The sequence below is a fragment of the Wyeomyia smithii genome, chromosome 1 (genome assembly GCF_029784165.1).
Source record: "Wyeomyia smithii strain HCP4-BCI-WySm-NY-G18 chromosome 1, ASM2978416v1, whole genome shotgun sequence".
In the NCBI taxonomy this organism is placed as follows: domain Eukaryota; kingdom Metazoa; phylum Arthropoda; class Insecta; order Diptera; family Culicidae; genus Wyeomyia; species Wyeomyia smithii.
In genome coordinates, this window is record NC_073694.1 from 11,891,309 (window position 1) to 11,919,063 (window position 27,755).

The following is a 27,755-nucleotide window of genomic DNA, read 5'->3' on the forward strand; positions in this document are numbered from 1 at the left end:
GATTTTCCAATCTATTGCTGCAAGAACGAAGGAAATCCATCGAATACTAACCGATTTATTAGCATTTGAAATTGGACATATTTTTCACTTATTTCGGTTTTAGATTTTCATTTCACATCCCTATGTAGCCGAACTTCCTGAGAGAAGTATTCTACTTCAAAATGCGTAAAATGTTACCGGGTGGGCCAAAATATGCATGTGGGCCAAAATACCCCCGTTACCCTAGTTGCATTTTCTGCATAAGACGTAAGCAAACATATTTTGCCAAAGTCTGATCTAACGATCGTAAAGAAATCGTACCTAATCATTTTATTCATCACACTCCGTCATGTTTCAACGGGGAAAGATCATGGAGACAAAAAACTCTTTGTTTGTTTGTTGGATAATATTTACCATCCTCCTTCATCACACTTTATCATACTCCATTACGATTCTACAACTTGTAACCTGTGCGGTTGCAATTTCAGCATCGAGTGGAACATTTATCTAATTTTGGGTAACGCTGCAAGAGCGTGTTCGCGTGAAAATAACCCTTATTATGGGTAATTTTATGAGGGAGCACTTGAACACCCCCGCAGCAGCGTGTACCCAACATGACAACTGTCACCACTTGCGCTGAATATCGTTCACATAAGTTTGTTTTTTTTTCTTCACAAATGCAACATAAGTTTGTTTATTTTCGTTTAAATTCGTTCGTTTTTCCGTTTGTGAACGATATTGTCGCGTTAGTTAGGTTCGATAATTTTGACGTAGAACTACGTTTTTCTTTAGCCTACCACATAGGGATGTAAATAGGAAAACTATTAACGAAAAGGGGACGAAATATGTCCCTTTTTAAATGCTTATAAATCGGTTTGTTTTCAACCGATTCCCTTGATTTTTGCAGCAATTGTTTGGAAAATTATACACGCATCCACCCAAATGTAGAAAATTGTTGATTGATTATGCAAACTATTGTACTATTGATAATTGTCAAGCCTTGTTTAAACGAAAATTACGTCCTTTGATTGGCCGTTATATGATTGCTTCCCAAGCACGGTCGACAGAATCATATACCTTGCAATTGAAAACATGCTATTTGGCCTATATAAGAGCCTGTTTCAGCCGAAGCCGCTCTCTCATTATTCTTCGTCTCACGCTTGGTGTGTACAGACGTGTTTGTTACAACAACTGAAAGTTTTAGTTCACCTATCGCATTCGTTTATTTTACCTATCGCATTCGTTATACAACAGTACGTTGTCGGGTCGCAACGAAATGGGAAAAACGGGTTCTACTACCGAGAAAACGGAAAAGAAGGAGAAAATGCCGCCTTTCTACGTAAAAGGTTTCCCGCCTGGACTAAGGCAACACTTCAATGAACTTATCAGCAAAGGGCTGATAGCTACCCTGAGGCTATACACGGACGGCTACAAAATCGTCGTTCCATCCACCCCACATTACAAGGCAGTAGAGGCTTACCTGAAGCAAACAAAAGCGGAGTATTTTACTCACGATATTGCAGCTACAAAACCATTCAAAGTTGTACTGCGTGGTTTACCGGAATTGGAACTGGACGAGTTAAAAACGGAGCTTGTCGCTTGCGGCAAGCAGTATACAAAATGATAAGACACAACAAAGCCATCAAGTATCGTGATCAGTTATACCTGATCCACCTGACCAGGGGTTCAACAACACTGAGCACAGTGAAAACAAACACCGCCCTATTCAACATCATCGTGCAATGGGAGCGATACAGACCGATTCATCGCGATATCACGCAGTGTTCCAATTGCTTGAACTATGAACATGGCACAAAGAATTGCCACATCAAGAGTCGCTGCATGAAATGTGCAGGTCCGCATCGAACAGTGGATTGCCCACATTCAGTGCGATATTCAGCCAGTATTCACGTTGAATATCATAATAAACACAAACTTGTAGTACTATTTATTAACTACAAGTTTGTCATTCAACGTTTCCCAAAATTGTGCGTGTGAAGCGAGCTAACGGCAAAACGTAACAGCAATCGAATAAACACCCTTAAATTCAATATGCCACCTTGACCATAGATGTTGCTTTTCCATTCCTCAGTCTCGTGAAATTTATTACCTTACGTGCCTCCATGTATTTTTAAATCGTCATATGAAGAAAGCTTAATAGAAAATATTATTGTCCTTGAGGAGCGAGCTATCGGCACGCGACGCAACCTTGGCTTATGGTGTATCGAAAAATCATCTATTTATTTCATTTAAAACAATAAACAGCTTAAACAACATACAAACTAAACAACATATAACAAATGCTAACAGCGATCTAAGTCAGCTATGAATGCAGTTGTTGAGGAGTCCAGACGATCTCCAGAGAATGGTATTTTATAAAAGTAAAACTGAATAAACTTTAGAAGGTTTAGCATTCTTCCGCGTATCGCAAATGGAAAACAGTGTGTAGTTTAAGCAAGAGGTCCAAAGCCGATACAATGCTGCTACAAGGGAACTTAATGTTGTCCAAGATTACGAAGAATTTGTTGTTGATGTTTGCAATAGAACCAAAAGCCACTATGAATGGCTGTACATTTTTCCCCAAGTTCTGAGCTTCCAGTTGTCGAGACGCGATGGTTTCCTCTAAAGTGGCCTCTGTCTACAAGTAGTGTTGTTGAAAATCAACAGACATTAATGTATGTAACGTATAAATTTATTTACCGCCAGCAGAGCTGCGGAAAGTCAATATCATTCTACTGACATTACGCCAAAATGATGCAACATCAGAATCAGCCAACTACGATGCATGGTTCATTACAAAAGATTTTGCGATGTTACAATGATTCTCTTAGCGTCAACTCTCACTCTCATTCTTTTCTTGCTATCTTTCTCGATCATTCGGGTATGGCTGTACTGAGATTGAACCAGCAGAAATATCAAGTTCATTTTGACAGCATGATGTTATGAGGATACCAAACATAAAATCAATGATTTTTCTTCAATTGATATGTATGATATTGATATATGGTCGGCGTGCGATCAGACCGAACTAAGCGCCGTTTTCTCAGATTGAGTTATTGACACCCAGTGGATATGAGAAGTAATAATCTATCTATTATGAAATAACGAAATCGTCCGAGCATTTGATAACACGCCGATTAAAAGCATTGTCAATAAACAACTATTACTACGTTTTGTAACTGAGCGTATTTTAGTTTGATACATTTTGAATCTGTATGATCATTCATTTTTATTCTCAGTAGAGAATATGCTTCTTCATAACACCAATTGTAATAAAAAGAATTCTATTAATATTTTTCAAATGATCTCATATATTAATATTGCATTTTTATTTGTTTTTTGACAGCATGAGTTTATTAAATTGATTCTTGAATATTGTGCTTGTTGTAGGTTAAACTAAAAACAGTGTTAGTTCGCGGCAAAAAATGAATCGCGGGTGGTAAAACATAAAACTTTTAAATATGTATGGGTATGTATATTTATATACAGATCCTGTTAAATTTTGGCACGGTTCAACTTTGAAACTGTTCAATTTCGGTTCGGAACGGTTTTGATTTTCTACTAGTTTTCATTCATATTTTTTTTAAACGAAGAGGATGGCCGGAGTTAATCGACTGGTTTCGGATATATAGCCGGAATATGTTTCAGTAACATGGTAACGATGATCAAAGCAGTGCTTAGAAGTGCTTAAAATCCTACCATGCCTCTCATTGAAAAATGTGAAAATGCGGACCTGTTTCGGTTTTGTTCCGAATACTCGGGGTTGTTGTGCCAGCCCATCAAGCGACACCTATTACCACTGGTTTGAAATTATTAACCTAGTTCATTGGTGGCCATATCTTAAGTTGGGATCGTCACGGACCGCAAAGCAGATCAAATTTAAATTTAAATCCTGATAGCAACAAAGCTGGCACTGACATAGTCACGCTACTGAAACGATTTTTGATATTCCAAAATTCACCTTGATTTGCATTGCAGTGATATTTCCGAGTGAACTTTGTATATTCACGACGATTGACAATGAGAAGCCGAAAATGGCAACAAAAGAGACAAGATATTGAATCACTTGTCGGATCTCAACGCTTACTGTGATGGTTGCTGGCTATTCATGAGAGAAAGAAACGAGTGCGATGATATTTTCTCTCTCATCATAGTCAGCATGTTGCTTGGATTAATCGCAGCTCTGACCGCCAGTACACAAATGAACGCTTGTCTGCTTTGCAATAAAGACGGTTTTGTGCGTTTTATACCTCCTCTTTTTATGAAGTATTGACGAATTATTAATGGCAATGTGTACAACGCGAGAAATATGGAGTACTCTAAAAGAATAAGCTATAATTATGACAGGTTTTAAATACTGAACAATTTCCAAAAAAGCAACTAAATATATTATTTATGATCGGATTGAAACTTTACTCAGATGTTCCTATGAGCTATAGATATCATTTTGTGCTATTAGTATTTTTTTTATCATGACTTAGTTTTGAGAGAGGTTTATATAAAAATGATATTGATTAAAAATATTTTTGAAGCCAGAACGATTTGTTTGATCGGTAAAATGTCTACGTTGTAAACAATATTTTTTTTTTCTAATGAAAATATTCGCCGTTTAACAAGATAAAAAATTTACGGAAAAAACATAAATAAATTGAATATTAGAAAAACATATTTTTAAAAACCTGAATTTTTCTCTATGAAAACCACACAATGTTAGTTTAACATTGATAGTTGTTCGAACTTAGCATGAATCAAGCATAAAAAGATAAAACTTTTAAAACAATTTTTTTTTCAATTTTTTACTGGGTATTTTTTAAGAACAAAATTACTGTTTATAACTCTGCCGAAGATACCTTATCAAATATTTTAAATATATTTGTTTTATTTTCAGAAGTTTTAAACTTTTTGCTTTTACTGTGTTTATTTTCTCTGGAGAGACAACACTGTTATCTAGAAACTCATCTGACTCTAAAAATAAATGTAACCATCAATACCGGTTTTACATAAAACCTTTTAAAAAATCAGTCGTTCTTTACAAAAATTATCAATAGCACAAAATGACATCTCTAGCACGTTGGAACATCTGCGTAAGGTTTCAATCAAATCAAAAACGACAGTTAATAAATTATATAGAGATTGGGACGTTTTTTGAAAAATTGCGCTCTATTCAAATTTTAGTTTTTTTTGTTGCTACTGCTGAGACGCAGAACTATGTAAAATGAAGAGTATTTCAAAAATAGAACTTAACAGAACTTCTATCGTTCTTACATCAATAGGAAAACTTCGTCAAATGCGTCTTGCGACTAACAAGAAAAACTCATTACTAATCCAATTGACTTTTGCCTACCAGTGAGTTGAAAATGGTCTGTAAAAATAGAAGCCAAATTGTTCAATAAATCCATGTCCTCGACAATTAACTGTTTGTAGTTTTCGAAAATGTTTTTGAATCGGCGAACGAAAGGGAAAATACGTTCCTCGAGCCGAACATGATTCGGCAGAATTTTTTTGAAGTCCACAGATATCTGTACATAAGAACGTGAATTAATAAATGAAACTTGTTACAAGATGATCGATATTACTAATTGATGCACATCCGCATAATGGGTTAAGGCATCCCAATCTCCGAACGCTAATTTTCCCGTGACCGACTGGAAACGTCGCAGTGGGTAGCTGGTAATCCATAGGTTCATAATTTCTTCCTTTCGATCAAATCCGATTATGTTCAATTTGATTTTGGCAGCTGCGGATTGAAATAAACACATTGAATGAACAGCAATTGGAAAAAATGTTCAAATATAAATTATAATTAAAATTCGATTCAAAATTAAACACAAAGTCACAGTCACGAAAATTCAAATAGCATAAATGTTTCACTGTATTGAAATAAAAATTAAAACAAATATTACAATTTATATTCGACTTAGAACTATAACATGAAAACCATAACATTAAAATTATTATTAAAATAAAACTATAATCAATTTTTTTATTCAAATTATCTTTAAAATTAAGATTAGAATCAAAACTGAAATTAAAATAATTTTAAAATAGAAAATATATTAAAATACGTTAAAATTGAATTAAACTTCAAATAACTATTAAAATTAATATTAAAATGTATGAATTGAAATTTAATTGAAAATAATATTAAAATTGGTCGGCTTGCAGCCAAACCGAACCAAGCGTCAAAAACATTATATCGAGTAATCGGTGTTCAAAGTTTAACCACCCCGTACAGTTTCAGCAAGCTGCTGCGGAGAATTTTTCGTTATAATATCATTATGAGCTGTTCGAATGATCTCGTTTTTTCATGAAAGATAAATTATTAATTTTAACATTCCTAGTGAAAACTCAATTTCGAAAATAAACGGTGCTTCGTTCGGTTTGGTCGCACGCCGACCAATTTATAACAAAATTAATGTCAAAATTTAAATTAAAATTAAATTAAAATTGAATTTAAATTAAATTAAAATTAAATAAAAATTAAATTAAAATTAAATTAAAATTAAATTAAAATTAAATTAAAATAAAATTAAAATTAAAATAAAATAAATTAAAATTTAATTAAAATTATATTGAATTAAATTAAAATTAAAATAAATTTAGGTGCTCGTCTTCCAGCCAGAACAGACGCAAGTGCTCTTGATCGCGAGAACAATACGCTTTCGATACCCTTTTGTTTGATTAAGATGCCGTACGTTGCTATATTTGCTATTATTTCGCAGTGGTTTGCCTGCCGCGTGTTACTGATGGAAGTGAACAACATTCCAAAAATGCGTGGAGATACTGTCTGTGTCGATTTTCGAGTATGCCCGATACGACCACCGATTAAAGAGGTAGAAAAACTCCTCAGAGACAGAATGAAATTGGATTTCAGTCTGTGCAAGGCTATACAGATGCACCATGTACGGCATTGTATCCTGATAACATTTCACGGTGGACGTGAAATAGCTGAACAATTTGTGAAACAGAACAGCTTTAAACACGCTATCTTCCATCAACAAACTCGATACACCATCCCAGTGCACATTGAAGACGATGCCATCGAAGTTCGAGTGCACGATTTGCCGATTCATGTCGAATCAAACGCGATTTGTAAGCAAATGGCAGCATATGGAGAGGTCGTATCTACCAGATACGACAAGTGGAAGAACTTTTTTGGTGGTGTTTACAGCGGTGTACGTATTTTACGAATGCGCTTACACCGACCAATCCCGAGCTATGTTGGCTTTGTAATTAGTGATTATTCGGAGCCAATCGTGAGTCGCGTTTCCTATGAAAACCAGATTGCAACTTGCCAATATTGCACTAAGGATGTGCATTTCGGAAGATCTTGCACTGAAGCAGCGAAAGGCAATTCGTCACTACCATCCGAGATGCAACCGAACATCACTTCAACCGCTCCCACTCAACTAGCCTGTACCAACATCGGAGCCGAGACTCCAACCCCGAAATCATCAGCAAAGACACCACCACTAGCTGAGACACCAACAGAGACGAACGTAGCAGAAGCAGCAGTTGGAGCGAACCCGTTACAGCTCAATGAGCTGGCCGATAAGTTCACTACCGTGGACAAAAAACATAACAGACGAAAGAAGGCACAAGAGCAAGAGCAGAAACCACCACAGATCGTATCGGAGAGCAGTGAAGATGAAGGCATGAACTCGGATATCCCATTTTCTGAGGTAGTAAGGGCAGAGGCTGCCTCGCCACCCCGGAAAAAAATTATAACTCGTTTAAATAAACAAAAGTCGTCCTCGTGATTTTGTATCTGGCACCGTGAAGCCGAGTTGCATTGTGCCGTGTCAAATAAACAATTTAATAAAAAAAAAATAAATTTAAAATAATATAAATTAAAATTGAATTTAAAATTAAAATTGAAATAATGTTAAAATAACATTAAAAATTGAATTTAAACTGAATTGAAATTAGAATAATATTAAAATTGATATGTATCAGGATTATTAAATTCATATTAAAAATTGAATTGAAATTAACTTTGAATTTAAAATGTGAATCAAACTTGATATTGACATTAACATTGAAATATATATTTAAATGAGATTGAAAATTAAAATTAATACCCTAATTTGAATCGAAATCCGAATTATAAGTTATATTTTAATTCAAATTTTAATCAAGTGAATTTCAAACCAATCTATTGGATTTAAATTTTACATTTATAAAATATGTTTCACCTTGGCATTGATCCCGTTCTTCGGCACTTAATTGATTCCATTGATCTTCAAATCGTTTTGGACTTTCTGGCTGTTGTTCATTTTCTGCTGTGGCTGCTGTTGGATTATATATACCTTTCTTGAATCTTGTATCATGCTGTTGCATATATTTATACCGAGTAAATAGTAACCCTGCAGCTGCCTGGCTCTGACTCTTCGGAATGTACCAGGTACGTGGGTCTTCATGCGGCAACTGGTTACAAATGATTTGTACCATTTTAGTAAAGTCCGATGCCAGAATTTTTCCTTTTCCCAACACGAAGAAATGTTCAACTACAGCATCTTTGATATATTCTCGACATCCCGGTGTGCTCAGATTACTTTCATTGTCGTTGTTGGCAATATCAAGGAATTTACGTCCTGATTTTGATCGCTCACAAATTTTTAGCAAACTCTATTGGACAGGACATTTTACGTAATTAAATACTCTTAATCATTATGCGCTTCGAAACTTCTTAAATTATAATATTATATATATAAATATATAAATATATAAAATATAAATATAAAATTAAATTTAAATAAAATAATATATATATATATATATATATATATATATATATATATATATATATATATATATATATATATATATATATATATATATATATATATATAAATATATATATATATATATATATATATATATATATATATATATATATATATATATATATATATATATATATATATATATATATATATATATATATATATATATATATATATATATATATATATATATATATATATATATATATATATATATATATATTGGCAGAGCTGTATGCCACCACGGGTCGGTATTTGGCGATTACCGTAGGCCACGGAAGTGCTAACTGCAAGAACGCAGTCCCGGACCATCAGCGAGAGCTAGCCTAGGTTGTGGTGAGACTCAGGCATTAGGCCGCCGAATTCTCACAAAAGCCACATTATCCGGAAGCAGCTCTGACGGAGCGAATAGTGCCGCTCCCACCACCCAATGCACTAATTCGCCCATTGGGATTGATGCCAGTAAGTTCCCAATTACGGTAACTGGTCGCAACGCCATATGATAAGAGTCGGATTTCGTTTTCGTACCACGATTCTGGGCTGGCACCTGCGCCGAGCTCCCTTAGTAAGGTCGTGTGACAACGGCTTGAAACGGCGAGACAACAACCGGTGCAGGGGTCTCCGTCCCGTAAAACCTGGCAGGCCTTCCAGTACGTTCCAAATTCATTGCCCGGTGGGAACCGGGCAGGAGTGGGATCAGATGTCCTTTCCTGACTTGCGCCGGTCGGGGGTGTCATAGTTGCTCATAAGGCGCTATGGCAGCCGCCCCTAGCCATGGCCTCACTGCTTCGGCATAGACTACCATGGGACCAGATAGGCGACCACTCCAGTATGGATAAGGATAGCGGCTGGAAGGGGGACCCACTTAACAAAAATGAACAAAAATAATGAAGATCAACAACTGGGCGCAGATGGGTTGAAAAACCCGTTTGCACGAGGAGGCATCCAGAGGTCTCCGCCGAGAAAGGCGGAGATGGATGCAGTAAAGGACGCCTGCGAAGACGGCAAAGGCAGTACGCCTACCGGATCGACGCAAGACATCGCAGTGGCTGGTCCACTGTTGATAAAGGCGGTCGGAAGACAGCGAGACACGCTACCGAAGGTAGTAGCGCTGTCGGAGCAGCTCGATGCCATAATCGAGTTTGCGAAAAGTCGCACCAACACGACGAAGTACCTGAAGCAGGCTCTCTACATGCTTCGGTCCTCCGTCGATGCTGCGAAGAAGGAGCACGCCGAGCTCAAGGCAAGAGCGGTGGCTGCAGAGAAGAATGCAACGGAGGTGACCGGAAGGGCGACGAAGTCGGTCCAAACGGACACCTGCATGTTTGCAGCGGTTTGCGCCTCCGGGTCAGCCGCAAAAAGAGCAAGGCAGTCTCCGGGGGAAGCCCCCGAGAACAGCAAGAAACGGTTGGTTGTGCTAAGCCCGCGAGATAGCACACCAACGGCCTCCAAGTCCGCCGAAAAGTCTGCCGAAGTGGCAGCTACGGGAAACCCTTGGGTTACCGTGGGAGGAAGGAAGCGCCAAAAAGACAGCAAGCGCAACGACGAGAAGGCGACAAATCGTCCAAAAACGGGAAAGAAGGCGCGAAGCAGGGGCGACGCCCTCATACTCAAGACGGATGGGTCCAAGTACTCCGAAGTCTTGAAGAAAATGAGAGGCGAAACCCAGCTCAAGGATCTGGGAGCGGATGTGCGGACCATCCGTCGTTCTCGCACCGGGAAGATGATCCTTGAGCTCCGTAAGGATGCTAAAAACAAGGGCGCTGCCTACAAGACGGTAGCCGAGCAGGTCCTCGGGAAAGATGTGCAAATTCGGGCACTCACCTCAGAGGTGACTCTCCAGCTCAAAAACCTGGATGAAATCACCGAGAGGTGCGATATTGCACAGGCCCTCAAGGAGAAGTGCGGAGTGGAAGTAGCCACTGAGGTAATTCGCCTCCGAAAGGGTCCAGCGGGGACCCAGGTGGCCACTTTCCGGCTTGCATCGGCCGATGCAACTCTGGCCCTGAAGACAGCCAAACTTAAGGTTGGCTGGTCAGTATGTCCCCTGAGCATACTCCAGCAGCCGGACGTTTGCTTCAGGTGTTTCGAGGGAGGACACAAGTCCTGGACCTGGAAGGGGCCCGATAGGAGCCAGTTATGTAGGCGTTGTGGTGGTGCTGGCCATAAAGCTAAAGACTGCGGGGAGCCTCCCAAGTGCTTGGTATGTACTGGAAAACGGGACGCCAAGCACTTTATGGGAGGCCCACGGTGCCCAGCCGGTAAGGCGGCCACGAAACCACGGGCGTGAGGGTGACACAATTGAACCTGAACCATTGCTATGCGGCACAGCAGCTGCTATACCAAGCAGCGTCTGAGTCGCGGTCGGACATCGCAATCGTATCGGACCCCTACTGCATTCCTCCCGGAAACGGTAATTGGGTTGCAGATAAGTCCAGTACGGCGGCCATATGCACGACCAGCAAGTTCCCGGTTCAGGAGGTTGTGTCATCCTCAAATGAAGGATACGCGGTTGCCAAGGTGGACGGAGTGTTCTACTGCAGTTGTTATGCTCCGCCGCGTTGGTCTATCGAAAGGTTCACCCAGATGGTCGATTTGTTATCTATGGAGCTGACGGGACTAACACCCTTAGTAGTGGCGGGCGACTTCAACGCTTGGGCTGTTGAGTGGGGAAGCCGCCGCACGAACCAGAGGGGTCAGATCTTGTTGGAAGCTTTGGCAAAGCTCAACCTAGATCTGGCCAACGTTGGAACCAAGTGTACATTCAGCAGAAATGGTGCGGAGTCGATCATCGACGTGACGTTCTCCAGCCCAGGACTGATCGTGAACTGGAGGGTAGACGATGGCTACACCTATAGTGACCACCAGTCGGTCTGCTATAGCGTAGTCCAGAACGTGAGGCGGCAGGCGACGGGTAGAGCCAATACTCCGACCGTCCGCGGGTTGAAGACATCGCATTTCGATGCCGAGGTATTTGCAGAAGCAATGAGAAGAGAGCGCGAGGGGGGCAGTTGGCTCCGCCCGAGTGCTGACCAATTAGTTGCCACATTATCGCGGGCGTGCGACGCCACCATGCCTAGGACCCGCCAACCTAGGAATGGTAAGTCACCGGTATACTGGTGGACCGACGCGATAGCGGACCTCCGTAGCGCGTGCCTCCGTGCAAGACGGATGTTGCAACGTGCACGTACCGATGCACAGAGGGTAGAGCGCCGTGTAGTATTCGGATCTGCAAGATCGGCGCTTAAAAGTGCGATAAAGGCGAGCAAAAGGGCCTGCTTCGATAAGCTATGCGCGAGTGCCAATACGAATCCGTGGGGCAACGCCTACAGAGTCGTAATGGCGAAGACCAAAGGCGTGTTGGCGCCTGCAGAGCGATCACCAGCGATGCTGGAGCGTATCATCGAGGGACTCTTTCCACGACACGAGCCAAATCCTTGGCCTCCGGTTGCTGAGTCTCACGTCCGACGTTCCAGTATCTCAGACACAGACCAGGGATGGTCGGCCAACCTGCCGGGCATCCAATCCGTGAGAGACGGCAGCCGTGCAGAGGTTGTGGAGGAGGTAAGGGTTACGATTGAGGAACTCATCGTGATCGCCAACTCCCTAAAGGTGAGCAAGGCACCGGGACCGGATGGAATCCCGAACTTGGCCATCAGGACGGCCATGAAAGTGGCCCCCGATCTATTTCGAGCAGTCATGCAGAAGTGCCTGGATGACAGCCTCTTTCCGGACAGGTGGAAGCGACAGAGATTGGTGCTGTTGCCGAAGGCTGGGAAACCGCCAGGGGACCCATCGGCATACAGACCTATCTGTCTGCTGGACACTACGGGCAAGGTGCTTGAGAGGATTATCCTCAACAGACTGGTGAAGTACACAGAGGGTGTAAACGGTCTGGCAAGTAACCAGTTCGGCTTCCGGAAAGGTAGATCCACGCTGGATGCTATTCTCTCTGTCACCAAGACGGCAGAGGTAGCACTCCAGCGTAAGAGTTGGGGCATTCGCTATTGCGCAATCGTCACGCTTGACGTGAAGAATGCATTCAATAGTGCCAGTTGGACTCCATAGCGCTCGCGCTTAGGAGCATCCACGTACCGGTGTCGTTGTACAAGATTTTGGAAAATTATTTCCAGAATCGGGTACTAGTTTACAACACGGAGGAGGGTCAGAAGTGCGTCCCAATCACCGCAGGGGTACCGCAAGGTTCCATCCTGGGCCCGGTGTTGTGGAATGTCATGTATGACGGGGTGTTGAAACTAAAGTTCCCTGTAGGGGTTGTGATCGTCGGTTTCGCAGACGACATCACGCTAGAGGTCTACGGCGAGTCGATCGAAGAGGTCGAGTTGACGGCCGCGCACTGCATACGCAAGGTCGAAGACTGGATGCACTCTAGGAAACTGGAGTTAGCGCACCATAAAACGGAGGTTACGGTTGTGAACAACCGCAAATTAGAGCAACAGGCGGTGGTCAGAGTCGGTGACTGCACCATTACCTCAAGGCGTTCCTTGAAGCTCTTGGGGGTTATGGTTGACGATAAGCTCACATTTAAGAGTCACGTCGACTATGCCTGTAAGAGGGCTTCAACGGCCGCTGCAGGACTATCTCGAATGATGTCTAATAGCTCAGCGGTATATGGCAGCAAGCGTAAACTTCTTGCCAGCGTGGTTTCGTCCATACTTAGGTATGGTGGGCCAGCGTGGTCCAAAGCGTTAGGTACCAACAGCCATCGTCGAAAACTGGAAAGTACCTACAGGCTCATGTGCCTGAGGGTTGTGAGCGCGTACCGTACAGTGTCATACGACGCAATCTGCGTCCTTTCCGGCATGATGCCTATCAGCATAGCCATAAGGGAGGACGTAGAATGCTTCGATCAACGTGACACAAGGGGTATACAAGGCACCAGAAGGTCATTCTCGATGATCAGATGGCAGCAGGAATGGTCCAATTCCGCAAAGGGTAGATGGACGCATCGACTTATTCCGGACGTATCCGGATGGGTCGGGAGGCGCCATGGAGAAGTTAACTTCCACTTGACACAGATTCTGTCAGGTCATGGTTGCTTCAGGCAGTATCTACACAGATTCGGGCATGCGGGGTCCCCCATGTGTCCCGAGTGCGCGGATGCGGAAGAAACTGCTGAGCATGTCTTCTTCGTGTGCCCTCGTTTTGTGCATGCGCGAAGCGATATGATGGTAGTGAGCGGGCCAGACACCACTCCGGACAACCTAGTTCGGAGGATGTGTAAAGACCCAAACATTTGGAGGGCGGTTTGTACAGCCGCCTCTCAAATAGTTTTAGAATTGCAAAACAGGCGACAGGTTGACCACCGACACGCCAGTGTTAGCTAACGGCCAGTCTCCAGGTTAGTTAGCTAAGTTAGCAAAGAGATCTATAGAACCAAGAGGGTGCACAGAGCACAAAAGCCGCTCCCCGAAGCAATACCTAGCGGTGGTCCCGGGGAGTATTATGGGCTGGAGACTGGAGGGGTTTTAGTGGGTCCGGTCACTGATTCAAACCAACCCCACACTCCCTGAGGTTGGTCACCTCAGGGGTTTGGATGCAAATTTCCCCTCCACCTGAAACAAAAAAAAAAAAAAATATATATATATATATATATATATATATATATATATATATATATATATATATATATATATATATATATATATATATATATATATATATATATATATATATATATATATATATAAATTCAAATTAAAGAAAGAGAAAGGAGGGTAATATTTATGTAGTTTTGGAACGGTTTAAGAGAAATAAAAATATATTCAAGTTCGATTCTAGATATATAATCAGACAATGAGCAGTGCAGTCACCAAAAACAGTAATCTGATTGAAACCGTTTTCATCGACTTTTTTTACTAAAAACAAAGTTGCTTTTCAGATTTTCTATTGACAATCTGTATTCATTCCATTTATTCACGAGAAAACCTGTTGTTATCTAGAAACTAACATTTTTATTGCTAAAAATCGTGACATATTTCGTGAGCTGTGTGGTCTCTATGTATGAAATTTATCTATCAGCAAGCCATCGTATAATGGAACCTCGACTGAAAGAGTAATTGTGACCCAACCACTAAGCTATGCATTTTTTTTAAATTCTTAATGAATTTCAAGGCTCACGCCGAAAGTGTCCACTATAAAAATAATCATCTTCAATTTTTGGTATTCGAAGTACATCTTCTAAGCATATTACTACCGAATCAATCACTAAAAACTGCCGTATAAAAATACATTTGAGCGAGAAAGAAAAATCATGTACCGAACGAAAAGCAAAAAAAATCCTTTAAAAAAAAACATTTCAAACAGCTAAAAGTTCACAAATGTTCTGAAGCTTCACTGGCTTTTTCAGATTTTTTCCTGATAATTTCAGGTTTTTTCTAGGCAACACCCTATGAGTTATTCATGAACGGTAAGTTTTTGTAGGAAAGTGCTTCGCAGTTTTAAAAAGTCGAAATTAAAGACTCGGCGCCTCTGACGAAGGCAAAATCAAGGGCGAGAATGTTCTCATCCCGAGAATACAAATCATTTTGAACGATTTGCCTTTTGAATTCAAACGTTTTATACATGATATTACATACGGACCTTGGAACAGAATTGCAAGAATACCAGGAAAGTACTAGCATGTTTTCATAAATCGTAATCCTATATGAATCTCTCCATAGAGCTAAAATGAGTAATTTTTTATTATGCATACTTACTTCATGTGCGCATACTGGTGCTGGTAAGTTTACTTGGCATGCCTAGTTTGCCACAGTTAATTTTAACGATCGTAAAAAATCCATACGATCTCGCAAGTTTGGCATTATATTCTGGAGTTCTCCTATATTTTCTTTAAAGTACCAGAAGTCGTCGAATTTGACTCCGGCTTTTTCAAGGTGGGGTTCAATTCGTTCTAAGCCATGGGACTTCAGGAAGTCGCGAGCTGCTGTGTCTGCCATAATCGTCACAATTATCTGTTGAACGAAAAGTATCGCTGTGTTATTTTTTGAGGTTTCCGTAAACACAAATCACAAACGGAAGCTCTGTAGGGCATTGAAACCGCACTGAAATGTGTTTGTGGCAGTCATTTCTATTTTCATGAACACCAACAATAATTCAGGAAAAAGAACCAACCCTTACCTAGATAGTTTTCCGTATTAAATATTTAATTGTGAACCGGCCACTTTTTGATTCGCATATTCAGATCACTGTTTCTAACTTGAAAAGAAAAAGCTGATACACTGCGATCAGAGTTGCCGGAGATGATTGCAAAATCATTGATAGCGAATATAAGATTTCTTCTTCGTTTGGTTTAATGCAATTTTCAACATCGCTTGTATCTGCTTGCGAGAACGCAAATGTTTGTGTTTTTCTTCAACGCATTGTGTTTACCGATCATGACATTATTCCCAAAGGCATATTGCATATAAAGGTTTGGAAATCATCAACATGGATGGTGGAGAAGAAATGTACGTGGCAGCTCTTGACACATTGTTTTCTTTTTCCCATATGTGTACAATGAACAAATTAACACACGTACACCGGATGAATTGGAGAAGAAAGAAACAGCAACTAGTCATCTAAAGTGTCATTCAAAAACCATACTATTAGGTGTTGAAAAAAGGGGTTATTATAATTGAGAGGCTGAATATGAACGACTTGAATCACTCAGTTGGTGACTGTCAACATTATAATTTGCACAGTATACTAGATTTTGAAACAAATTGTGTATCCCATAGAATCCCATAGTTATCCTGCTTTAACAGAGGTTTTGGAATTCTGGGTAAATCGTAAAAGTAAATTTACACTAGTTGCTGGTGTGTGTAAAGCAAATTATCTTTTATATGATAACGAATTTTTGGTCAATGTAGTTGTTACGACTATTATGGGATAGACAAGATCTCGTAAGATATGCAAAATATTTGACAGTGTGTGTCGTTATTTGACTGGAAATGAATTTTATTACTTTTTAAGTAATAAAATTATTACAAAAAGTAGAATTTTTTGTTGTTACTTTTAAAGTGACAAGGAAAACTTTTGCGTGTAGCGTTACACCAACCCCGCCAGCGACTTCAAGTACGTTACCGTTTCCACCTCCTCCAACTGGTGGTGTTCCTAGCCGGGACCCCCCCCCCCCCCGGATTTTTGAGTTATGCACAGGCTGCCAGCATGCCCCCAGCAAGTAGCAATTTGTACTCGATGGAACAGCTAGCTACGCTGTTTCTTAAACTCGATCAGCAAACAAAGACTTGTCGCACCAACCAGGAACAGATTGCGGTCATGATGACTTTTTACTACCGTCATGGATCCATTCTTTCGAAACCTTAACTGGAATGCCCGCTCTGTGGCCAACAAGAAGTTAGAACTTCTACATTTTCTGAACACACACCACATCGATGTCGCTGCAATAACCGAAACACATTTGAAGCCGAACATAAACTTCTGCCTGCCTCGGTAGTCAGACTGGACCGCACAACCTCAGCTGGGGGCGGGGTTGCAATCGCCATAAGGAGAGGACTACCATACAAATCACTACCGAGTTTCAACACGACCTTTGTCGAAGCTGTAGGAATCGAAATTACCACCACTGATGGACCACTAACATTTATTGCGGTCTATTGTCCGAAGCAGTCTCGACGGGCAAATGGAACCACGGTGAAATTGAAGAACGACATCCAAAAGCTGTCTAGAAAAGAGGAGGCAATTTCGTCATCACAGGTGATCTCAATGCTCGACACTCCGCTTGGGGTGACTCCAGGTGCAACTCAAATGGTAACATCATCGTAGAAGATTCCGAAGCTGGATATTACTATCCCGCTCATCCGGAATTGCCAACTTACATCTCTCCTGGTGGTGTAGGCTCTAAGCTCGACATTTTTCTGACCAACATCACCGATCGATTTTCGATTCCGAAAACCATAACAGAGCTCTCCTCGGATCATCTTCCGGTCGTCGCTGAGATTGGTGCTAACGTAGAGCGGCGCCAAGTTCAACAAAGAAGAAATTACCATCGTGCAAATTGGGTTCAGCTGCAGCGGTATGTTGAAAACCATCTTGATGCGGACATCACTTTGAACAGCACTGGAGACATCGATCGTACTCTACAGTCCATGATAGACGTCATCCAGGAAGCAGAGTGCCGCTACATCTCATCTGTTCCAGTGACACGTAAGTTTGCGCAAATCGACGATAACACCAAGCGCATAATTTCCTTGCGAAACTCGCAGAGAAGGCAATATCAACGTACCCGCAACCCTAGGCACCGATTCTACGCTAGACAGCTGACAAAAATCGTTCAAGAACGTCTGGAGAAAGTGAAAAACAGACAGTTTGCAACCGAATTACGTAATTTGCCCAACTGCTCACGGCCATTTTGGCGTGTGGCTAAAGTGTTGAAGAACAAACCAAAACCCATCCCGCCATTAATAGTGAATAGTGAAACTCTGCTAACTTCCCGTGAAAAGGCTTGTGCTATCTCTCAGCATTTTGCCGCTTCCCACAATCTTGGTCGTGATATTGTGAGTGGAATCGAACCAGCTGTCAGTGAATCGATAGTAATTCTGGCCCGCACACGCAATATCTTACCACCTGATCAGCGGATAACAGTGGACGATGTACAAAACAACATTAACTCTCTCGGAACATGAAGGCTCCCGGATTTGACGGAGTGTTCAACCTTGTGCTCAAAAACCTTGGACCAACAGCCTTGTCTGTGGTGGAAAAAGTGCTCAACCGATGCCTTGAATTGGCGTACTTTCCAACAAAGTGGAAACTGTCGAAAGTGATTCCCATTTTGAAACCAGGAAAGGATCCCACATGCCCCAAAAGCTACCGCCCCATCAGTCTGCTTTCTGCCCTCAGCAAGGTATTCGAACGATGCATCTACAGCCGTATTCTGTGCCACGCAGAAGTGAACAACATATTCCTGGACGAACAGTTCGGGTTTCGCAGAGGCCATTCAACAACATATCAACTGCAGAGAGTAACAAAACTCATCAATCAGAACAAGGAGCTATCTAAAACAACTGCCATGGCCTGTCTGGGCATAGAAAAAGCATTCGACAACGTGTGACACGACGGGCTTATCTACAAGCTACAGCGCTACAACTATCCCGTTTATCTAGTGAAGATTGTGCAATACTATCTTACGCTGCGCAAATCTCAGGTCTGTGTGCTGGGTGGCCTGTCTGACCCATACGACGTAGGAGCTGGTGTTCCACAGGGCAGCATCCTTGGTCCTGTTCTGTACAACTTATTCACATCAGATATTCCTGAACTACCCAATGGAGGCATCCTGTCGCTGTTTGCTGTGATACCGCCATTATGTACGAGGGCAGACAGATCAACAGAATAGTTAAAAAGCTGCAAACTGGGCTTAACGTCTTTGTGAATTACCTCACCTCATGGAAAATTTGTGTGAATGCAGCAAAAACTCAGACCATAGTCTTCCCACATCGGAATAGTCAACGTTTGGTGCCGACAACAAAGATTCGGTTGAACAATGTGGATATTCCCTGGTCGTCAAATGTTCGCTACCTATGATCATAAGCTACTTGATCGCCCCCACATTGAACAAACAGTAACGAAAAGCTTAGTGCTAATGAAGAAGTTGTACCCGCTAATCAACCGAAAATCGAAATTATCCGTCGTGAATAAATTGACGGTATACAAACAGGTCATCCTGCCGATGCTTCTTTACGCCTCGTCGATCTGGAGAACCTGCGCGAGAACCCACCTGCAAAAGATTCAACGGATCCAGAACAAGTTCCTGAAAATGATCTTGATCAAATGATCAGCATCAAATAGCTGGTATCGATATGACCGAAAACATAATCTCTGCACACGCTGAAAACACTAAAAACAATGCACTTAACTCTAGTGCGGTGCTCATTCGTGAGCTTTATTTATAAGTAGCTAGGTATATTTATTTAATAAATAAAACTCTGCGGTGCGCATTATTCATGAGCTATTCTGGCATCCCTGATTCTCAGTCGCCGCAGTGAGAAATGAGCGCGAGAGAACTACCGTTAATCTTGTCCGAACACGTTCAGGTTTTCTATTATTCCATTCTTGTAATCGACGCAGATCAGACGCCATAATAAAGTAGTTTTGTTAAGTTAGATATTAGACCATCCGGTGTTTCATTTCACGCACCTTACTGGTGACCCCGACGTCTTACGTAACCTACTCACATCAGTCAGAGGATGTCGAACGACCAAGACTTAAAGGACGAAATCGACCGCTTACAGGCGGAGCTAACAGCAGCGCGAGCCGCGAGAGATAATGCGGCAGAACAAATCAACATCCCCAACGTAGTGAACAAAATCAGCATTAAAATCGGCTCCTTTTGGAAACGCGATCCGACACTTTGGTTCGCCCAGCTTGAAGCACAATTTATGCTCGCCGGAATTAACCGTGATGAAACCCGCTATTATCATGTTTTAGCAGCCATTGATTCCGAAATCCTCGCATGTTGTTCAGACATAATCCGTGACCCTCCTGCACAGGAGCGTTACGCAGCAATCAAAACAAGAATCATCGTAGAGTACAGCTCCAGTGAACAGAATCGTATCCAACAACTTCTGAGAGGATGTGAACTAGGAGACCGCAAACCTTCGCAGCTGCTACGCGAAATGAAGGATTTAGCCAGAGATGTCATTACCGATGAAAAAATCATCAAATCGCTATGGATGCAGCAGCTACCCGAAACCACGCAAGTCGTCCTCAAAGTGTCAGAAGCCACTGTACAGTTGCCGCAGCTTGCCGAGCAAGCTGATAAACTCAATGACATTACTAAAACACGGACTTGGTCAACGGCTGCAGTTGCCACAGACGGGGAGAAAGACTTCGATTTGGCAGAGCTACGTGCACAAATTGCAGAGCTCTCAAACGAGCTGGCTGAATTCCGTCAAGGACGCAATAGATCCCGCGACAGAAGCTCTAGCAGACAGCGGAATACTCGAAATAACTCCCGTGAATATCACCCATTCTGCTACTACCATAGAACATTCGGCGCTGATGCGAGAAACTGTCGAAAACCATGTCAATTTAGATAAAAAAACTAATACAGCGGCAATCAGCGACGGGTGAAAGCAGCGAATTAAATCAATCCCGTCTGATCATCCTTGATCCGGCCACCAACTACAAATTTTTAGTCGACACCGGTGCAGACCTGTCGGTTCTGCCATGCTCGCCGAGACACGAACGAAAGCCAACTTCAGGAATGAATTTGTACGCAGCCAACGGTTCCCGCATCGCAACTTTCGGCACAGAAACATATAAACCAACTTTCGGTCTGCGCAGGAACTTTCCATGGCGGTTTATTATAGCAAACGTAACTTCGCCGATTTTAGGTGCAGATTTCCTGAAACACTATAACTTGATGGTGGACCTACGAGGTAAGTGCTTGATAGATAAAACGACCAACATAAAAGCATACGGCCACCTAAACACAGTTGCAGTAGGATTATTTGGTTTGAAAACCTTTTCCCACCAGAGCGATTATGGAAATTTGCTCAGCGAATTTTCAGATGTCACTAAGCCGCGCCTCCCCAACCAAGAAGTTAAACACAATGTTAAACATACCATAAAAATCGAGGGCCCTCCATGCCACTCTAAATTCCGCAGGCTGCCGCCGCATAAGCTCGAAGCGCTACGTAAGGAACTAAAACTTTTCTTAGAGCTCGGTTATATACGTCCATCGAAAAGTCCATACTCAAGTCCGGTGCATCTGGCTACAAAAACGTTACATAATGGTGAGGTTAAATACAGACTCGTAGGCGATTACAAAAATCTTAACGATTCTACCATTAGAGACCGCTATCCATTACCACACACTTACGATATTTGCCAAGCACTGCGAGGAAAAACTATATTCTCAGTGCTCGACCTCGAACGCGCATATTATCAAATTCCCATGCACGAGATGGATGTCGAAAAAACGGCCATCATCACGCCACTGGGCCTATACGAATTTCTTGTAATGCCTCCCGGACTGAAGAACTCTGGCCAAACATTTCAAAGATTTATAAACAATCTTTTTTTCGATCTCCCCTTTGTAGTTGGCTACCTAGATGACCTGCTTATAGCGTCATCATCGGCGAAGGAGCATCGAGAACACCTTCGATTAGTCTTCGAAAGATTGAGAGAAAACGGTCTACAAATCAATCCTGATAAATGCCAACTAGGAAAGGAAAAGGTGCGCTTTGTGGGGCAGTTAATCACCACCGATGGTTGCAAAACAGTTCCGGAAAAGGTAGCAGCAATTGCGGAGTACCCGAAACCTGATACAGTGCAGAATTTGAGGCGCTTTCTAGCCCTAGTAAATTACTATCGTCGATTTCTTCCTCATGCTGCCGAAATTCAGCTACCCCTACGTAAACTGATACCGTCGAACAAAAAGAACGACAAAACACTTATTGTGTGGACCGCCGAGGCAGAAACCGCCTTCAAGAAATGCAAGCAGTCTCTGATAGAAGCCACAGCTTTAGATTATCACGACTCGAATTCCCAGTTGTCACTGTCAGTCGACGCGTCAGATATAGCTGCTGGAGCTGTATTGCAGCAACTATCAAACGGTGCCTGGAAGCCATTGGGCTATTTTTCCGTCAAATTGAGTGATCGCGAACAACGATATTCAACTTACGATAGGGAGTTACTTGCCATCTACCTTGGTGTTAAGCACTTCAGAAATGTAATCGAAGGACGGAAGGTATTCATTTTCACGGACCATAAGCCGCTCACGTTCGCATTCAAACGAGATGCGAACAAACCCACAGCAAGACAGCAACGGTTGTTGAGCTATGCCAGCGAGTACACAACGGATATATTTCACATCTCTGGCGCGAAAAACATTCCTGCAGATATCCTATCGAGATTGGAAACGATTTCCTTACCATCTACGATAAACCACAATGACTTCGCCAGACAGCAGGAAAACGACGAACAGTTGCAAACCTGGCAGAAAAACAACCCCGATGTTAAAAAAATGAAATGCACTGCATTCGACATAGAGCTGTTTTGCCAACAGCAAGGCGAAAAGACTCGCGTTTGTGTTCCCCGTCAATATCAGAAAATCTTATTCGAACAATTTCACCGAATGGCACACTCCGGTACCAAAGCCACACAATCCCAAATTTTGCAGAGCTACGTTTGGCCAGGGGTAAAAAAGGATGTATCAAACTGGGTACGTGCTTGTATCGAGTGTCAGAAAAACAAAGTTACCAAGTATACCAAATCAGAGCCAGCAAAAATCGAAATACCGGACGAAAGGTTTGATCACGTCCACATAGACATCGTAGGTCCCTTGCCAGTTTCTAATGGTATGCGCTACATTCTGACCATGATCGACCGCTTCAGTAGGTGGCCAGAAGCAGTGGCCATCCCCGATATGACTGCAGAAACTGTAGCTAAAGTTTTCGTCGAAGTGTGGTTATCAAGATTTGGTACTCCGAGTAAGCTGACATCAGATCAAGGTCGACAGTTCGAATCGCAACTGATGAAAGAGCTGTCTGAGTTGCTCTCAAGCTAACGGTATGATCGAATGCTGGCATAGACCGCTCAAAACTGCACTAGAATCGTACAAAAAAAGTTGGACCGAAGCTCTGCCACTAGTCTTGCTATGTTTGCGAACTGCGCTGCGCAACGGAAGCTTCTGAGATGCTCTATGGCACAACCATTCGTATACCTGGAGCAATGGTCGAAAAACGACCCCTTCGGGGCACAAGCGAAACGTTTGTCGCCAACCTACGAGAAAAACTAGATTCGCTTATCCCCGCCCTGCTTCTAACAAAGATACGAAACGACACGTGTATATACCAAAAGATCTCGCAAAATGTACACATATTTTTCTAAGAACAGATAGAATTAGAGCAGCGTTGGAACCGCCATTTACCGGTCCATATGAAGTAATCTCAAGAACCGTCAAGACCTTCACCATCAAAATCAGAAACAGAGCCGTGACAATGTCCATCGACAGAGTTAAACCAGCATACATAGCCAGGGATCCCAATATCGTTTCTCCATCCGACCGGAACACAGAAAGCGGGCACCACGTACGTTTTCGAATTCAATAGGTATTTTTCTAGCAAGGAGGAGTGATGCGGTGCGCATTATTCATGAACTATTCTGGCATCCCTGATTCTCAGTCGCCGCAGTGAGAAATGAGCGCGAGAGAACTACCGTTAATCTTGTCCGAACACGTTCAGGTTTTCTATTATTCCATTCTTGTAATCGACGCAGATCAGACGCCATAATAAAGTAGTTTTGTTAAGTTAGATATTAGACCATCCGGTGTTTCATTTCACGCACCTTAACTCTAATGCCGAGCATTAAAATGTAAATCATGTACGTAGAAAAGGAAAAAGTAGTAACACTTATAGTACATTAAAAACATCAGAGTTGAAAAGTTGATAAAATTGAATCTCTCACAATGTTCAAAAAACAAATGTATGATGAAAATACCGTAAGAAAAATAAAGAATATTGAATCCAAAAAAATCCGAAGCCGCTCATAATAGTTCTGAACAGCGACAAGTTGCCAACAGCAGTCGTCCTTCCTTAGCAGCAGGTGGTTGGTCACCACGTCTCAGGAGCAGCGCGGTTCTTCTCAGCGTGTGTCGCCAGACTGCCATTATTCCCCACTGTTGGGGCAGCATAAAGATCGTCGTCTCTCAACTGCTCAGTTGCAACATGATGCAACACGCAACAGCGACAAACGAAATCGCTTGCTTGATATTACAAGCCGTAATACGATAGGGGTAATATCGTTGCGTGTGTGAGAACACCATCGGTGTTTACTAGCTGGATACAAAAATCAAACGCGAATTGTGGAATAATTCGTCTAAAGAACATTAGAGAATGTGACAACTGAACTGAAAGGCGTGGCCTATTACGTAGCACCCCTCGGCTATAAAAGAGTGTTTCTGGAAAAACTAGCTACATTCATTAGTCGGAAGGTGAGCTGGATGGACCGTCCACAACGTTGACAGCAGAAGAAGAAGATACAGCACTCAGAAGTAACAGTGGGTTGCGCCTATGGCTGCCTTCAAATTAAATAAATCACTTGCGCTGTGGTTGGTCACCATGTCTCAGTAGCAGCGCGGTTCTTCTCAGCGTGCCTCGCCAGACTGTCATTATTCCCCCACTGTTGGGGCAGCACAAAGGTTGCGATCAGCAACCGATTTTGAACAGCAAAATGCCTTTTGACGTAGAACTACGCTCAACTTTAGCATACCACACAGGGATGCAAACTGAAAAACTGGGACGAAATTTGTCCCTTTTCAAATGCTTATAGGTCGGTTGGTTTTCAGCCGATTTTCTTCATTCTTGCAGCAATCGATTGGAAAATTATACACGCATCTGCCCAAATGCAGAAAAATGTTGTTTGAATCTACGAGATATTGCACTATTGAAAATTGTCAAGCCTTGTTGAAATAAAAATAACGTCCTCTGATTGGTCGCTTGCATGCTGTGTGTGTATGATATGGTATCATGTGTGTATGTGTGTATGATATGGTAAGATGTGTGTATGGTATAATGATATGGTATGATTTGTGTGTGTGTGCTGTGTATGGCTTTTAACTCGGCACGACCTGCTAACTGCTGAATCCGGCTCACGAAATTCACAACCCTTCATTAGTAGACATTAAAACTCATTACCCGACAACCCAATATGCCAGTCCGTAATGTCTTGGCCCAGCAGCGGAACAAATTTAATATGCTGCTTACCCATGGCAATGAAAACCATCATACAGTAAACCAGTGCCTTTAATGCAAAATATTCTAGCTTTAAGTTAGATTTTGTTTCAGCTCGTAGTCGGCAGCGAGGATAAAAAATTTGCTTTTAGTTATTAGGATACTTTAGAAAGTAAGCTACCAGATATAATTGGCGCCGTTAAACATTAAATTGTATTTGTGCCGTGTCAAATAAATTATATATTAACAAAAAAACTCATTACCCAAGTAAAAATATTGGTTTTATCAAAGTTTTATAGCGCTCAATACAGCCAAAAGAGCTCTTTAAAACTTTGATATAAACAGTTGTGTTACTAGGGTAATGAAACACTCAATGCATTTGTTAATAGTGTACGTAGTTCTACGTCATTTTTGCGGTCGTGTCTTGGATACAACCTCCTACTTTTTTTGTCATGTTTGTGAAATAATTGTTAGGGATAGATAGGCCGGTATTTTCCTCTAGCTGCGAAAAAGTGGTGCTGAATCCAGTCTCGGCGGGTATGTTGTGGTCAGCAGCCACCGCGGGATGATCAGTTTAGCCTCGACCACGGTGAGACACGCGTCGTTTTGTTTACGTTTCTGTGCGCGTTTTTTACTGTTAAATTTTTACAGTTCTTGTCTCGCAAAAAAAGCGAAGATTGTGCCGCTTTGTGTCGTGTAAGTCCAACGAAGGTTGTCCCGTTGGCCCGTGGATCGTGTGCTACTGTTTTGTGTTGCTCGCCGGATTGGTAAGCAGTGTTTGCTACCCCGGCTAATCAAAAAGGAGCGGAAAACACCACCCGCCGAAGACCATCGTTGCAGCTGCTGGTGGATGCCGCTATCTCGGGAGCAGCTTGGAAGAAGCACCAGACGTCTCCATCAGTAGAATAGGAGAAGCCACTTACGACAGCTGGAGGAAATAAACCCGATAAGTTTTTATTTTATTTATTTTGTTTGTTTTCCCCTTCAGTGTTCTAGCAAAGATCCGAAAGTCCGTTAGAGGTATCTGGCCGCCCTGTAAGGGTTTCGCCGGGCAAATTTTCGTGTGTACAGGGTGACCCCCTGTTACAAGCTATATAGAGTACAAAACAAAAATGCCAACAATAGAGATATAGACTGTTCCGAAAATTATAAATACATCTTCTTTCTTGAATAAAACAAAAAATACAGGATTTTTCGGGTAATTCTATTCTGAAATATAGATAATAAGTGTTTTCTTTCCAGTTTCAATTCAAGTTGGGATTATTTTTCGTAGGAAACGCGAGTTCTCTAACTTTTCTCTCAACACTACTCGTAAGCTTCTGCACAGTGTGTTCTCCGACCATTTTTACCACTTTGAGCCAATCTTTTTTAAATTTTTCAACATTGTCCGCTGGTTTGATATATTTCCTCAGCCTTGCCTTGGTCAAAGCCCAAAAAGTTTCAATAGGGCGAATTTCAGGGCAGTTTGGAAGATTCATCTCCTTTGGGACACATGTGACATTATTTGTTTTATACCACCCTAGTGCATCCTTAGAGTAATGGCAGGAAGCAAGATCGGGCCAAAAGATCGGAGGATTGTTATGCTGCTTAACCATGGGTAACAACCTTTTCTGCAAACACTCTTTCACGTAAATTTTACCATTCATTGTGTCATTCGTAATGAATGGACGAGATATTTTCCCAAATTCACAAATGGCCTGCCAAACCATTACCTTCTTGCCGAATTTTTCGGTGTAAATGGCTTTCACTGGTCCAGGGACATCCTTTCCCTTCGGTGATGTATAAAATTGCGGTCCTGGCAGAGTCTTATAGTCCAGTTTTATGTAGGTTTCGTCATCCATGATAACACTCCCCATTTTTTTGGTCAGAAGTTTATCATAAGGCTTCCGAGCCGAGGATTTCGTTTTGGCTGCTTCTGCTTCCGACGGGTCTGCAGACCCATTCTTCCCTTGGCACGCATAACGTTACTCGCCGAGGTTCCAAGCTTTCTCGCCACATCTCGTACTGATACTGAAGGATGCCGCTTGTAGCATTCCTTAACCTTTTAGTCCATTGTGGGATCAACAGGCCCGGGTTTTCTACCACGTCTTGGGGCATCAGTAAATGTGCACTCTTCACAATACTTCCGCAATGTGGTTTGAACTGCTCCGACACTTATACCTTCTTCTCTGGCTAATTTTCTTATAGAAAGACCACTCACGGTGCCCCATTTGTGCACAATTCGCTTTCTTTGCTCGGGAGAAAGGCCACGCATTTTCAAAATTTCGCACTAAATGTTAGAAAAAATGACAGCATA

General features: G+C 42.0%; 1 protein-coding gene and 1 long non-coding RNA gene across 4 annotated transcripts in view; one reads left to right on the forward strand and one right to left on the reverse strand.

Moving 5' to 3' along the window:
- The window catches only part of LOC129717469 (uncharacterized), a 149,954-nt gene that overhangs the window by 105,626 nt on the left and 16,573 nt on the right, over positions 1-27,755 (reverse strand). The window contains exons 1-4 of one of the 3 annotated variants that reach the window (XM_055667379.1): positions 8,175-8,481; positions 5,556-5,716; positions 5,324-5,498; positions 3,310-4,298 (exon numbers count right to left, since the gene is read on the reverse strand). In XM_055667379.1, the coding sequence (XP_055523354.1) occupies positions 4,063-4,298; positions 5,324-5,498; positions 5,556-5,716; positions 8,175-8,430 (828 nt within the window). In that variant the 5' untranslated portion in view covers positions 8,431-8,481 and the 3' untranslated portion in view covers positions 3,310-4,062. Of the gene's footprint in view, positions 1-3,309; positions 4,299-5,323; positions 5,499-5,555; positions 5,717-8,174; positions 8,482-27,755 lie in introns of those variants that run through there. The other 2 variants (XM_055667378.1, XM_055667380.1) reach the window with 2 other exon arrangements.
- Positions 668-26,425, forward strand: LOC129717474 (uncharacterized). Its single transcript, XR_008726680.1, has 2 exons — positions 668-733; positions 26,300-26,425. It is a non-coding gene; the product is annotated as an uncharacterized LOC129717474 (long non-coding RNA).